This window comes from Schistocerca gregaria, chromosome 5, assembly GCF_023897955.1.
Source record: "Schistocerca gregaria isolate iqSchGreg1 chromosome 5, iqSchGreg1.2, whole genome shotgun sequence".
Classification (NCBI taxonomy): Eukaryota; Metazoa; Arthropoda; class Insecta; order Orthoptera; family Acrididae; genus Schistocerca; species Schistocerca gregaria.
Window position 1 is genome coordinate 138,923,334 of NC_064924.1, and position 12,070 is coordinate 138,935,403.

Below are 12,070 nucleotides of genomic sequence, written 5' to 3' on the forward strand. Positions count from 1 at the left end.
GAAGCTGATAAATGATGCTTCGATGGTGTTGATTTTTCTTCTGTTGATGATATCTGAGTGGCATTTTGTACCACTGGTCTTTCCTCTGTTCTTCTGATTGATTGACTAGTCCCAGATTCTGGACTTGATTTCGAACCTGCTGGGGAAGGTGGTACATTTGCTACTGATGATAATGGTTCAGCTGTTTTTGATGATTTCGACACTACTGACAATTTGGCTGATGTGGCTGCTGTACTGGACGGCACTTCAGATTTTTTTACTTCTTGTAAGGCCGGTATTACACTATCAAATTTCTTTGTCAAAGATTTGATCAAAGATGTCATCCAATATTCCGTCCAATATATTTGACAAAGATCTTTGACGTAGCGCTAGACGGAGGTATTACACTGTCAACAATTTGTTTTTGTCAGCCATCTTGAACTTTGACAAAAACTTTGATATTTTTAACCGCAGCAGCGGCTGCTTGTGCCGCAATTTCTGTGTGTGCCCATGTGATACAGAAGCGGGGGAAAATACGGAAACGTACTTGGGTGAAGCCGTGGGTTTCACGACGAGACGAAAAAAGTATTCAGCAAAACTTGTTACGTGAGCTAATAGTGAAAGACGTCAAATCATACATCAATTTCTTGCGAATGGATGAGCATACTTTTCAGTATGTTCTCAGTGAAGTGATTCCTCATATCTCAAAACACAATACTCACATACGAACTGCTATATCTGCAGAAGACAGGCTCACTGTAACACTTCGATTCCTTGCTACAGGAGAAAGTTACTCTAGCTTACAGTACAGCACTCGAATTCCACAATGCACATTAAGTAAAATAATAGCTGAAACGTGTGAAGCAATTTATAAAGCGCTAAAAGAACGTTGTCTGAAGGTAAATAAATGCACTTTATGCCCATGAAGATAAATTGTTATTATTTTATTTATTAATTTTGTGGTATCACACATCCATTGTAATTTGATATGTAACTAAAATAAAAGAGAGATGTATGAAGCGGATGAGACGCTTTACAATGTGAGGCACCCTGATTATAAAAACAGATTACAAAGATTGGAGAGATACAAAAATTATATGCATACATATTTAAAGAATAGAATCATCTTCCTCTATTCCAGCCTGTTGCAAGGCAGCCTGGATATATCCTGGGTCGACGGTTGTGTACGGGCTGTCGCATGCAGAAAATCCCACCTGTCCATTAATGTCCACTCCAGACCGTGCATAGTGGCAGTGGTGTATTCCCTGCCGCCCACTTTCTCCATTTCACGCAGTTCTGCTGCGATGTGGGCGCCAAGGGTGCTGTAGCGGTCTTCATGGACAGTCATGGTTCTGGCAGCATCAGCCATAGCCTTAAGTGTTCTGCTGGCCTCCTCCATGACGTTTGTTGCCACGTCTGGCGTGACTTTCCTTCTTTTAGTGGGAGGCCGCTCTTGACGCTGGGGCTGTGGCTGTGCCTCGCTGCATGCGACAGGCTCTCGCATCTCATGCTATAAATAAAAGATAAAAGCCATTAGTTACGTACTTCCTTGCACATACATAAATCTTATTTATTTACAGGTACCCACAAGCAGAGGAGAGTGGGAGCAAATTGCAGAGGATTTCGAGAAGAAGTGGAACTGTTATAACACTATAGGAGCAATGGACGGAAAGCACATTCGTATCAAATGTCCACAAGCTAGTGGATCTCACTTTTTCAATTATAAATCCTTCAACAGTATCATTTTATTTGCCATGGTAGATGCTTCCTACAAATTTTTGTGTGTAGATGTAGGAACTAATGGGCGTGTTGGTGATGCTGGAGTGTTTTCAAAAAGCAAACTACGTGAGTGTCTCATTGACCGATCTATGCTCAACATTTCTGAAAGCAGGAAGCTTGGGAACACAAACATTACAACTCCAATGGTAGTACTGGCAGATGACGCTTTTCCACTCAGTTATAACATTATGAAGCCATACCCCTTAAAAGGGATCACAAAAGAAGAAAAGGTTTTCAATTACCGACTGTCACGAGGGAGAAGATTAGTGGAGAGCAGTTTTGGCATTCTTGCAAGTCGTTTCAGGATTTTTCTTACTACCATTAATCTGCCTCCTGAAAAAGTTACCACTATAACACTGAGAGAAGAAAACACTTGTACACTCGTCAGGAAACAGTGTCTGCCATAGTAGGAGACTGCACTTATCTTGAGACACAAAGCACTGAGGACCTACAGAGAATGGAACCAATAGCTTGCCAAGCTGCTTCTGGACGTTCAGTACATGGGAGAGCAGTTAGGGAATACTTTAAGACATTTTACAATGGTGCTGGGAAAGTGCCCTGGCAAGACAATCACATTTAGTAACGTAAAATGTAAACAAATGTACATACCTCAAACATTTCCTCAAACGTGGGTGTGGCACGTTCACTCTCACTTTCCGTACTCTCTAGATTACACACACTCTTGTGTGCCTCGGTTGCTTGGTCGAGAAATTTGAGCATTTGAAACCAGTACACTTGTGGTGTGTACGCCGCCTGTGTACTGGCTCCACTTTTGCTTTTATGCATCTGCAATATTAGCAATGAAAATAATTTAAACTACTTGTAGGTTATGTAAAAATTATTGTATGCTTCAAGTCGCTGCAGTGAACAAATTAATGCAAATCATTGGTATGACATGTAAACTTTACTTGCATAAATAAATATAAATTAATATGTCAATACATACTTTTGCTTTCTCGTACGAGTAGTTAGTGCGGAGGCCATTTATCTTCTTCTTTATGTCCTCGGCCATACATCCAGGCCTTATGTCACTGCTAATGATCTCTGCTATATTTTTATAGCTCTCCAATCTTCGTAATCTGTTTTTGTAATCAGGGTGCCTCACATTGTAAAGCGCTTCATCCGCCTCGTACATTTCAATTAATTTTGTGGTAGACGCCACACACCAACTATATTTAGCAGCCATGTTTACAAACACAAAAGATGACAGAACGCTCCAGCGATGCTGGCGCTCCGCGTGGTAACATATCGCATTGCAATGAACAGAAGACAGGCGATTTCTTTGATCAAATATACGGCCTCGCCCTAGATTTGATCAAATATTGGACGACATTTGTCAAATTTCCTTATTACACTATCAAATATCTTTGACAAAGATATTGGACAAAGAAATTTGATAGTGTAATACCGGCCTAACATCAAACTGTTGCTACCAATGGTCGTGGTACATCAGCTCTTCCTATTTTCACTAATATTGATACTGTAATAAGGCCGTTTTCAGACAGTGTTATAGTGTTTCGTTCTACTTTAGAGTCTTTAATAGCATTCGATATTTCAGCACTCATAGCATTTTACAGAGCATGGACTTCACAGAAGCATGAAAGGGAAAGAAGCTCTCTGCAATCACTATTTATCCTAACATATGTAGCATTAGGATAACCTCGACATATCTTAGTGAAAAGTCTGTTGGCGGTAATAATCTCAGTATTCACGCAAGAGTTTTCCATGAGATCATACCTATGAGGGATACTGACAATAAAAAATTTCACTTCAGGCATTTTACAAATTACTTGCTTTAAAACTGTTGTAGCACAATTTCGGCTACACCTCTTCTATGGCTGTCTGCTAGAATAAGGATTTCATGTCTATTTTCCAACGTGTGTTTTTGTTTTGTTTACAAATAGTAGGCCGATTTGTTTTGCTTTGTGAGTGCAATTTAGTGTTGATCACTGAACTGTCTGTGTGGATGAGGGTACAATTTGATTGTTCTTTCTCCTCTGTGCTATTTTCAAGCACACTAAACCTATTACTTAGTTTTAAGCTAAGTTCCGCTGTTTTTGTTTTTGGTCGTGTGCTGCTTATTTGACTGGTATTTGAGAACTCTTGTAGGCTAGATTTTGAGGAATTTCTCACACTTGTTACCACGTTTTTAAGTGTTTTTGCGTATTTTATAATATAATCGAGTTCTTTCCTAAGTTCGTTCTCTACATTCACTTGCAAACCTACCCTGTGCATTTCAGTGGCATTGTCCCGCCTGTTGCATTCCATACCGCAGTCGCACTTATTTAGAACTTCCAATCATGAGAAAAAATGGGTATGGCACCACTTATGATCGAACACGCAAATTCTTAATCCATTTAACACAATTTTATGGCATGTGGTACACTTCACTGATGAAATACGATCACAAATTACTGAGCGATTTGAAACTACATGTATACTTGCCGCCATCTTCTGCTTTTTTGGTGAGTGGACTCCTTTAACCCACAAGTATTTGCATTCTGCCAGAACAATCCACTAACATTTTAAATGAACGGTAATTTAAATAATTTTCATAAACCCAGTGGTCAGTTTGACAGCCTCTTTCTCATCAACTGGCAAAAATATGAAAATGTAAGCTACTACCATTGCACCTCTTGTTTTCCTACCTGATCTTTTGAAAACTGATGCAGATCATATGGATGACAGATCTCGAACTGATTTCCAATGGAAAATTTTACCACCTGGGTCTGCTTCAAGACTTCATTTCTCCAAGCTTGTGAGGCTTGAAATATTAAGGACTTTGGCGTAGTTTAGGTACAGCACTTCATTAGTGCTACACAGCTGGACTGAGACATGATTGTTAAAATAATAAGTTTTTTTTCTGAAACTGTAAAAGTGTGAAAAGATGAATAAAGAGAACTAGGTGATGAAGAATATAACATTTAAATTTTTACTGACACTGTATCTACACAATAATTGGTATGACTTTTTCAGGTTCTTTATTTTGTTTTGTTGAAGATTACTGTTCTACAGACAGCTAAAACATGAATGCTATGTTACTGAGTGATTGTTGTGACATTAGAATATGAAAACATTCTTGTTTATTAAGCAGAGCAAGGAAGTTTGAAGACTTGATAGGAACATTACTCATTCAAAAATAATAATAGAATACACTTCTGGAAGTAATTCAGTGTAAGCTGTACCTAATGGAATGAAGTAATTAAAAATTTGTGACAGAGCACTTCTGGTATTTCTATCTTTCTGTAAGTTTTTCAAAGTTGCTAAATGATGCATTTTGTGCAAAATATTTTAAATCATTAGGCTGCTTTATTGTGCAGACCTCTCTGTACTGAAAATTCAGTATCAATTCAGTATGAATAAGTACCAAACAATTCAAAACCCTGGATGAAATAATGGCATTATGATGAAGAAGAATGGATTGATACTCACCATATAGAGGAGATGTTGATTCACAGAAGGCCGAACAAAAAGACTGCTAAACATGAGAGTTTCCAGCCAAAAGGGCTTCCACTAAAGTAGACAACACACACTCATTCATTAACATGTTTGTGTCATCTAGTTGAGAAGAAAGCCTTTTGAGCAAAAACTCTCGTTTGGGGCAGTCTTTTTGTTGTGCCTGTATGTGATTCAACATCTCCTCTACATGCTGAGTAGCAGCCTACCATTTAAATAATACTGCATGATAAATTATACCATTTACATAGGCTAAGAAGTACTACTCATGAAAAGGGTTTTGGATATTGTCTATTTCAGTGTTAATAATGGTATCAAATTCTTCACACACATTGTATTACATTTCTTAGTATGTTTTAAAACAGTGAGGGTGTATCAGTTTTGTAGTATTTAGTAAAGGCTATTTTATACTTCCTGTGCTTTATGTAACTGCACATATTTTCTGCTTTTCTTAAACTTGAGAAAGTATAATTTCTAAGACCAGAATACAAATAGCAGAACATAGGACAATAACCAGTGTGTACTGTAACTATACAATTGTAGCATTATAATGTATTTGTATATTTCAATTTTTTTCTCAGAAATTAATGATAAATGACACACTTTATCTGTATTTAACATAAAAATTTAGCTATGAAGAGAGATGTGATTTTGAACAATCAAAATTGTTATCCATCATATAAATGTAGTTCGTTCTCTGTAGACAGCAATTACAACAAATGAAAATTAATAAAGTAAAATTATGAAGAGTTACATCTGTAACTATTTGAGAGTGTATATTGTTGAGCAGTGTGCATTAAAAAGGCACATATATTTGCTAGTAAGTATGCATTTAAAATAGAAGTTGAGAATTCATCAACACTTATCTATGTAATATAACTATCAGTGCACCTTTTCTGTAATCTTATTTGCTCTGACTAACTGGTACAGTGTAAGCATCAAGACACTGATAAATGTGTAGCTCATAATGGTGGATGCACAACTGCTTTGTTTCCTGCCTGAGAAAAAAAAGTAAAGCACCAAAGAGACATGGTCTGATGTGAGTGTAACTTTGTACATCTACGCACCAGTGGGATGTATATAGATGATTAGAGTTGCAATTCTGTGAAAAAGGTAAGGCAGCCAACAGGTTTCATTAGTGTTGTTAATGTTCAGTGCTGTCACCAAACCTGGTGAGGTATATAAGGGAACATTGTGTCAGGTTTTGAATGATGACTCCAAAGGCCACTGACATAGCATGTGAGAGAATATTATTAACACCTGACTGTTTGAAAGAGGCATCATTGAGGGATTCCATTTGGCAGGCTGGTTGAATTGTGCATATCAAGATTTGTGGGGCATTAAATGTGACAGTGGCCTGATGTAGGACTGTGTGGAAATGTGAGAGCAGAAATAACTTACTGCCAAGCTTCTGGTCCACCACATCTGATGACCACAAGGGAGGATCACCATGTTTTGCACCAACGGCTTCGCGACTATGCCTGCCATCCGAGAATAAGTGATGAACTCTGTGCAGCATTGTGCACTGTGCTGCACCATTTGTTGAAGACTAGCAGCAATTGGACCATGGAATTACCAACCTGTGAATAGGGTGCCATTACCACCACAATACAAATAGTTGGTATTGGAGTGTTGCCTTGATCGAGAAGCATGGACTGCTGATGAGTAGTGTCACATGGTGCTCGGAGATGATTTGTGCTTTTGCATTACGCCTTATGACCATTGTTGGCAAATATGGAGGTGATGAGGGGAGTGGTCCAGTCCTCCCAATCTTCCAGAGATGTGCAGAGAATTTTCACTGGTTGTGGTGCAGGGAGACATTGGTTGTGACTTGAGGTCATGGCTGGTAGTGATGCAGGGAACTCTGAGGGCACAACATACATCACAGAGCTACTTCATCCTCGTGTGTTACCTCTCATGTGACAGTATTGTGATGTCATTTTTCAACAGTACAGTGTTCGTCTACACATTGAATGTGTGTCTATAGAATGACAGTGTGACATTGATATACTACTGTGGCTAGCAATATCGCTAAATCCATACCCATTAGAACATGTATGGGACCAGTTTGGATGTCAGCTCCATACCAGTGCAATTATTCAGGGTATCGAGGACCAGTTATGACAGTTAGAACCAGTTTGCTTCAGGAGAGAATACAACAGTTTTATGACACCCTTCCCAGTCAAATTAGTAGATGTATCCAAGCCAGGTGGACTGAAATGTCCTTCTGCCAGTTTCATGGGAAAGGTCTGTTTTGTAATCACTGAAATAACAACGCATGCTCTTTCTGCTCGTGAAATTTCAGTCTGGTTCCTAATCCCCTTCTGGGTGCTTGACTTTTTTTTGTCAGTCAGTGTATTTGTAGACATAATGTTAAAACTAATAACATGAACATCACTGGAAATACCAGTGGTTGTACGTTACTATGTACCATAGGTTAAGTCACTGCATAGTCAATATGGCAGCGTTTAATGAAAACATGCGGAATGCATATAGACAGAATGTAACATTATCAGTGGTGCAAATCATTACATTCATTTCAGTGGTAAAATGAAAATAGACTGTTCTTGAACATTTGTCGTTTATTAGGGATAGAACGGCAAAGTGACAGCTTATATATACACGGTTTGAGCAACAAGAGATGAAATACACACACATGTGGTCCTCCCCACCCAAGCACATTCTAGAAATGAACAGTTGGACATCATAGCATCCCTTTTGCTACAGCTTCTTGTTGCCTTGCTATCTAAAGACATCCACTACAGTGTAATATCTTGATTATATCTCTGAACTGCTGGAAGGCAATCATCTCTCTGGACTTGCATTTGGGAGAACGGCGGTTCAAACCAACCCTCATCTGGCTATCCTGATTTAGGTTTTCCATGATTTTCCTAAATTGCTTCAGGCAAATGCCAGGATGGTTCCTTTGAAAGGGCATACTGACTTTCTTTCCCATCCTTCCCTACTTCAACGAGACCAGTGACCTCGCTGTTTGGTTCCCTCCACCAAATCAACCAACCAACCAACCATTTCTCATAAATTAGCAATGCAGCTAGGTAATTGTTGCTTTGTGCTAGTTGATTACTCTATACTTAGAAAATGTTTTGTTTTGCTTTGTTTGTTAATGTTATTACCCGATGAAATATCATGCTTTTTGGAATAAGTATTACTCATTCAACCAAAGGAAATTTAACTGACACTGGTAATTCTGAAATGTTGGTTTGTTAATTGAGACAAAGCTTTTGAATAGTTTCTGCCGTGTGCATTGAAGAATTTGGTATTTCATTAAGGTCAATAACAGTACAGCCAATCTTTAAAATGGCCTTTTCCTTACTGAGTACTTAATGTTATTTGTATTTTTTAAGAAACTCTGAAACTGGTGCAGCAGATGCGGTTGTACATTCTACAGTTTAACATTTGTCATTTACATTTTATTTTGTTCATACTCTGAACAGATTTGTTTATTCTGTCATTCCATAAAAAGCCAAGTTTTGGACTTGCTTACTATACTGTGAGCTGCATATTGGACAAACACAATGGAAACTGTTACATATCACTCCACAGTAGATGGTTTGGTCAGTACTTGCTCTTATAGTTTTCAGGCAGACAAAAACTCTAATTGAGGTTTCACATGCACAATATTTTGAGTAGGTATGTTCATTTCTGGTGAAGCTATTTCTTAGTGCTATTACCAATCCAACTGCTACCATCAACAGTGCACCTCATATCCGAAGGAGGCTGAATGAAGGAGAGGCTCGCTGGCCTTGGGCATGAATAAGGCGTCCTGACACTTGCTGCATGACATTTATACAAGAGCTGCTGCCAGTCCCCCAAGAGATATCTGCACAACTCACCATTGCCAAAACATTAGTTTGGCTTTTGTAAACAGATAACCTATTTGTCAGTATCTGGACCATCCAACCAGCAAATGTGGGAACAGAATTACCTTGAAGTGCAACTGAAGTGAAATGGATACTGGTGACTGCAGTCAGTTTACACTCCTCAGTTCTAAATAGACTTCTCAGTTCTAAATAGCATCACATCACTGGACGGATACCATGAAAACTTTACCTGATGTTACTGTGTGCAGAAAATACTGAAGCGGAGAAAGACACAAATGCCAGACAATTGATCATATACACTGAAGCACCAAAGAAAGTGGTACAGGCATGTGTATTCAAATACAGAGAGATGTAAACAGTCAGAACACGGTGCTGCAGTCATCAACGCCTATATAAGACAACAAGTTTCTGGTGCAGTTGTTAGGTGCTTTACTGCTGCTACAGTGGCAGGTTATCAAGATTTAAGTGAGTTTGAACATGGTGTTATTGTCAGCGCACAAGCCATGAGACACATCATCCCCGAGGTAGTGATGAAGTGGGGATTTTCCTTTATGACCATTTTACAAGTGTACCGTGAATATCAGGAATCCGGTGAAACATCAAATCTCCGACATTGCTGCGGCTAGAAAATGATTCTGCAAGAACAGGACCAACGATGACTGAAGAGAATCGTTCAACATGAATTATGCAGATTTTAATGCTGGGCCATCAACAAGTGTTAGCATGCGAGCCATTCATCAATATGGGCTTTCAGAGCCAAAGGGCCACTCGTGCACCCTTGATGACTGCACGACACAAAACTTTATGCCTTACCTGGGCTTGTCAACATTGACATTGAATTGTAGATGACTGGAAACATGTTGCCTGGTCAGACAAGTATTGTTTCAATATCGAGTGGATGGACATATGGAGACAACCTCATGAACCCGTGAAGGCTCTGTAATGGTGTGTGACATGTGCAATTCAAGTGATATGGGACCCTAGACACATCTAGATATGACTCTGATCCATGACACTTACACAAGCATCATGTCTGACCACCTGCATCCATTCCGACGGACTTGGGCCATTCCAACAAGACAATGCAACACTCCACATGTCTGAGAGTGACTCCAGGAACATCTTGTGAGATTAAACACTACTGCTGGCCACCAAACTCGTTAACCCTTGTACTCTTACAGATTCATGGACAGTCCTGCAGGCTTCATGGTGTCAATTCCCCCAAGCACTACTTCAGACATTAGTCAAGTTCATGCCATGTCATGCTGTGGCACTTCTGCATGCTTGCTTGTGCCCTACACGATATTAGGCAGATGTTCCAATTTCTTTTGCTCTTAAGTGTATAAAGGCTGGTGCTAGCACTGACTGCCATACCATTACCAACTTTTCTTATTGTATGGGCAGAGCAGATAATTCCACACTTCTAGGATGCACCAATGGTCTGAACAGATGGAGTAGTCATTCCAGCATCTACACTTGCATTGATTCTCTTAAGTGAGGGTAACCCTCCACCTGCAAGGAACATTGCAATTAAGAAGCAAACATCATTTAGTAGAACCAAATTATGGCATTACTAATGTGGAACAACTTGAGAGATGCAGTATTGGCAACCTTCAACAACCAACACATCACCATCTTTCTCAAAGAAGAAGAAGTGAAATTATAGCACGGTTTTGCAAGTGCCTGTCTATGTGTGTTTGTGATTCCACTATCTTGTAGCACTTCGTGGGCATTGTGGTTCGTGGCTGAGTTACTGGTTTGACCCATTCATCATCATCTATGACGGCATGCGAACCATTAGTTTTACTTCTTCCAAGCTGAAAGAATGCACAGATGAAAAACGAAGTAATTTGTTGAATTCGTACCTTGTACTGAATTCTCAGCCTGATAATCATGTATTGTTTTTCCCTTGATCCAAATGACATCTAGTCTGGCTATTTCAGTAATGGATATTTCTGTTTGGCCTTTTCTGCAAGCATTTCTGTGCACATAGATGTACGTAAGAGATAGGATGCAGATAGTGTACTGTAAATACAGCATTTATCAAGATTGCAGACTATCTGTCTCACATTCAGACTCTAGATTGATGGTCAGAAAGTACTTGTATCAAATAAGTAAACACAGGAATGTGTTACTATCTGCCCTTGTTGCCATGTTTTACCTGGGAAGACTGATAACTGTGTTTTTTGTGGTACCAATAGGAATTACCAGTTGTCTGCAGATTGTGCTAGTGTATATGATCCAACAATGAGGTTGCAGTCAACATGAAATCCTAAATTTCTCCCCAGTGAACTGCAAATTTGGTAGACAGAAGAGTGACGTTAAATATTCTCTTTAAGCATTTTTGTATGTTGTTACTTGGCTAATTTGGAGTTGGACGTATTTGTGACCCCACTGAGTATTTTCTGTCTACTTTGTATGTATATTTACTCAAAAGAATACTTTATGTTTGAACCTAACATGTGATGCAAACAGTGTATTTCTTTTCTCTTACTTGCTTCTGTAAAGGGGAATTGTTGCCACTAACACTTCCAACATATTGATGTGTGTTTACAGTCATATAATCAGCTACAAATATTTAAACCAATAAAAATATTTAATGAAAAAATTATGTGTTGGTGTACCTACAGCTACAGTCTCTTCAATATGTTAAATGAATTGAATATGTTGTATAAGTTTTTTTTGTTAGATAGAAAATACACTCCTGGAAATTGAAATAAGAACACCATGAATTCATTGTGCCAGGAAGGGGAAACTTTATTGACACATTCCTGGGGTCAGATACATCACATGATCACACTGACAGAACCACAGGCACATAGACACAGGCAACAGAGCATGCACAACATCGGCACTAGTACAGTGTATATCCACCTTTCGCAGCAATGCAGGCTGCTATTCTCCCATGGAGACGATCGTACAGATGCTGGATGTAGTCCTGTGGAACGGCTTGCCATGCCATTTCCACATGGCGCCTCAGTTGGACCAGCGTTGGTGCTGGACGTGCAGAACGC

At 39.1% G+C, this 12,070-nt stretch overlaps 1 protein-coding gene across 1 annotated transcript; it reads right to left on the reverse strand.

Moving 5' to 3' along the window:
- Positions 1-895: 895 nt before the first annotated feature.
- LOC126272646 (uncharacterized) lies at positions 896-11,083 on the reverse strand. The gene is made up of 3 exons (XM_049975639.1): positions 2,705-11,083; positions 2,368-2,544; positions 896-1,489 (listed from the first exon to the last, which is right to left on the reverse strand). Exons 1-3 carry the CDS (start codon positions 2,942-2,944, stop codon positions 1,112-1,114), a joined length of 795 nt encoding a protein of 264 aa, XP_049831596.1. The 5' UTR covers positions 2,945-11,083; the 3' UTR covers positions 896-1,111.
- Between the last annotated feature and the right edge of the window lie 987 nt (positions 11,084-12,070).

Bases quoted from the DNA above. Each gene is read 5' to 3' on its own strand.
- LOC126272646 (XM_049975639.1), bottom strand. From the start codon at position 2,944: ATGGCTGCTAAATATAGTTGGTGTGTGGCGTCTACCACAAAATTAATT. The intron at 2,545-2,704 runs GTATGTATTGAC...CTAATATTGCAG, and splicing joins ACTCGTACGAGAAAGCAAAA to ATGCATAAAAGCAAAAGTGG. The intron at 1,490-2,367 runs GTATGTACATTT...TTTTATTTATAG, and splicing joins CGTTTGAGGAAATGTTTGAG to CATGAGATGCGAGAGCCTGT.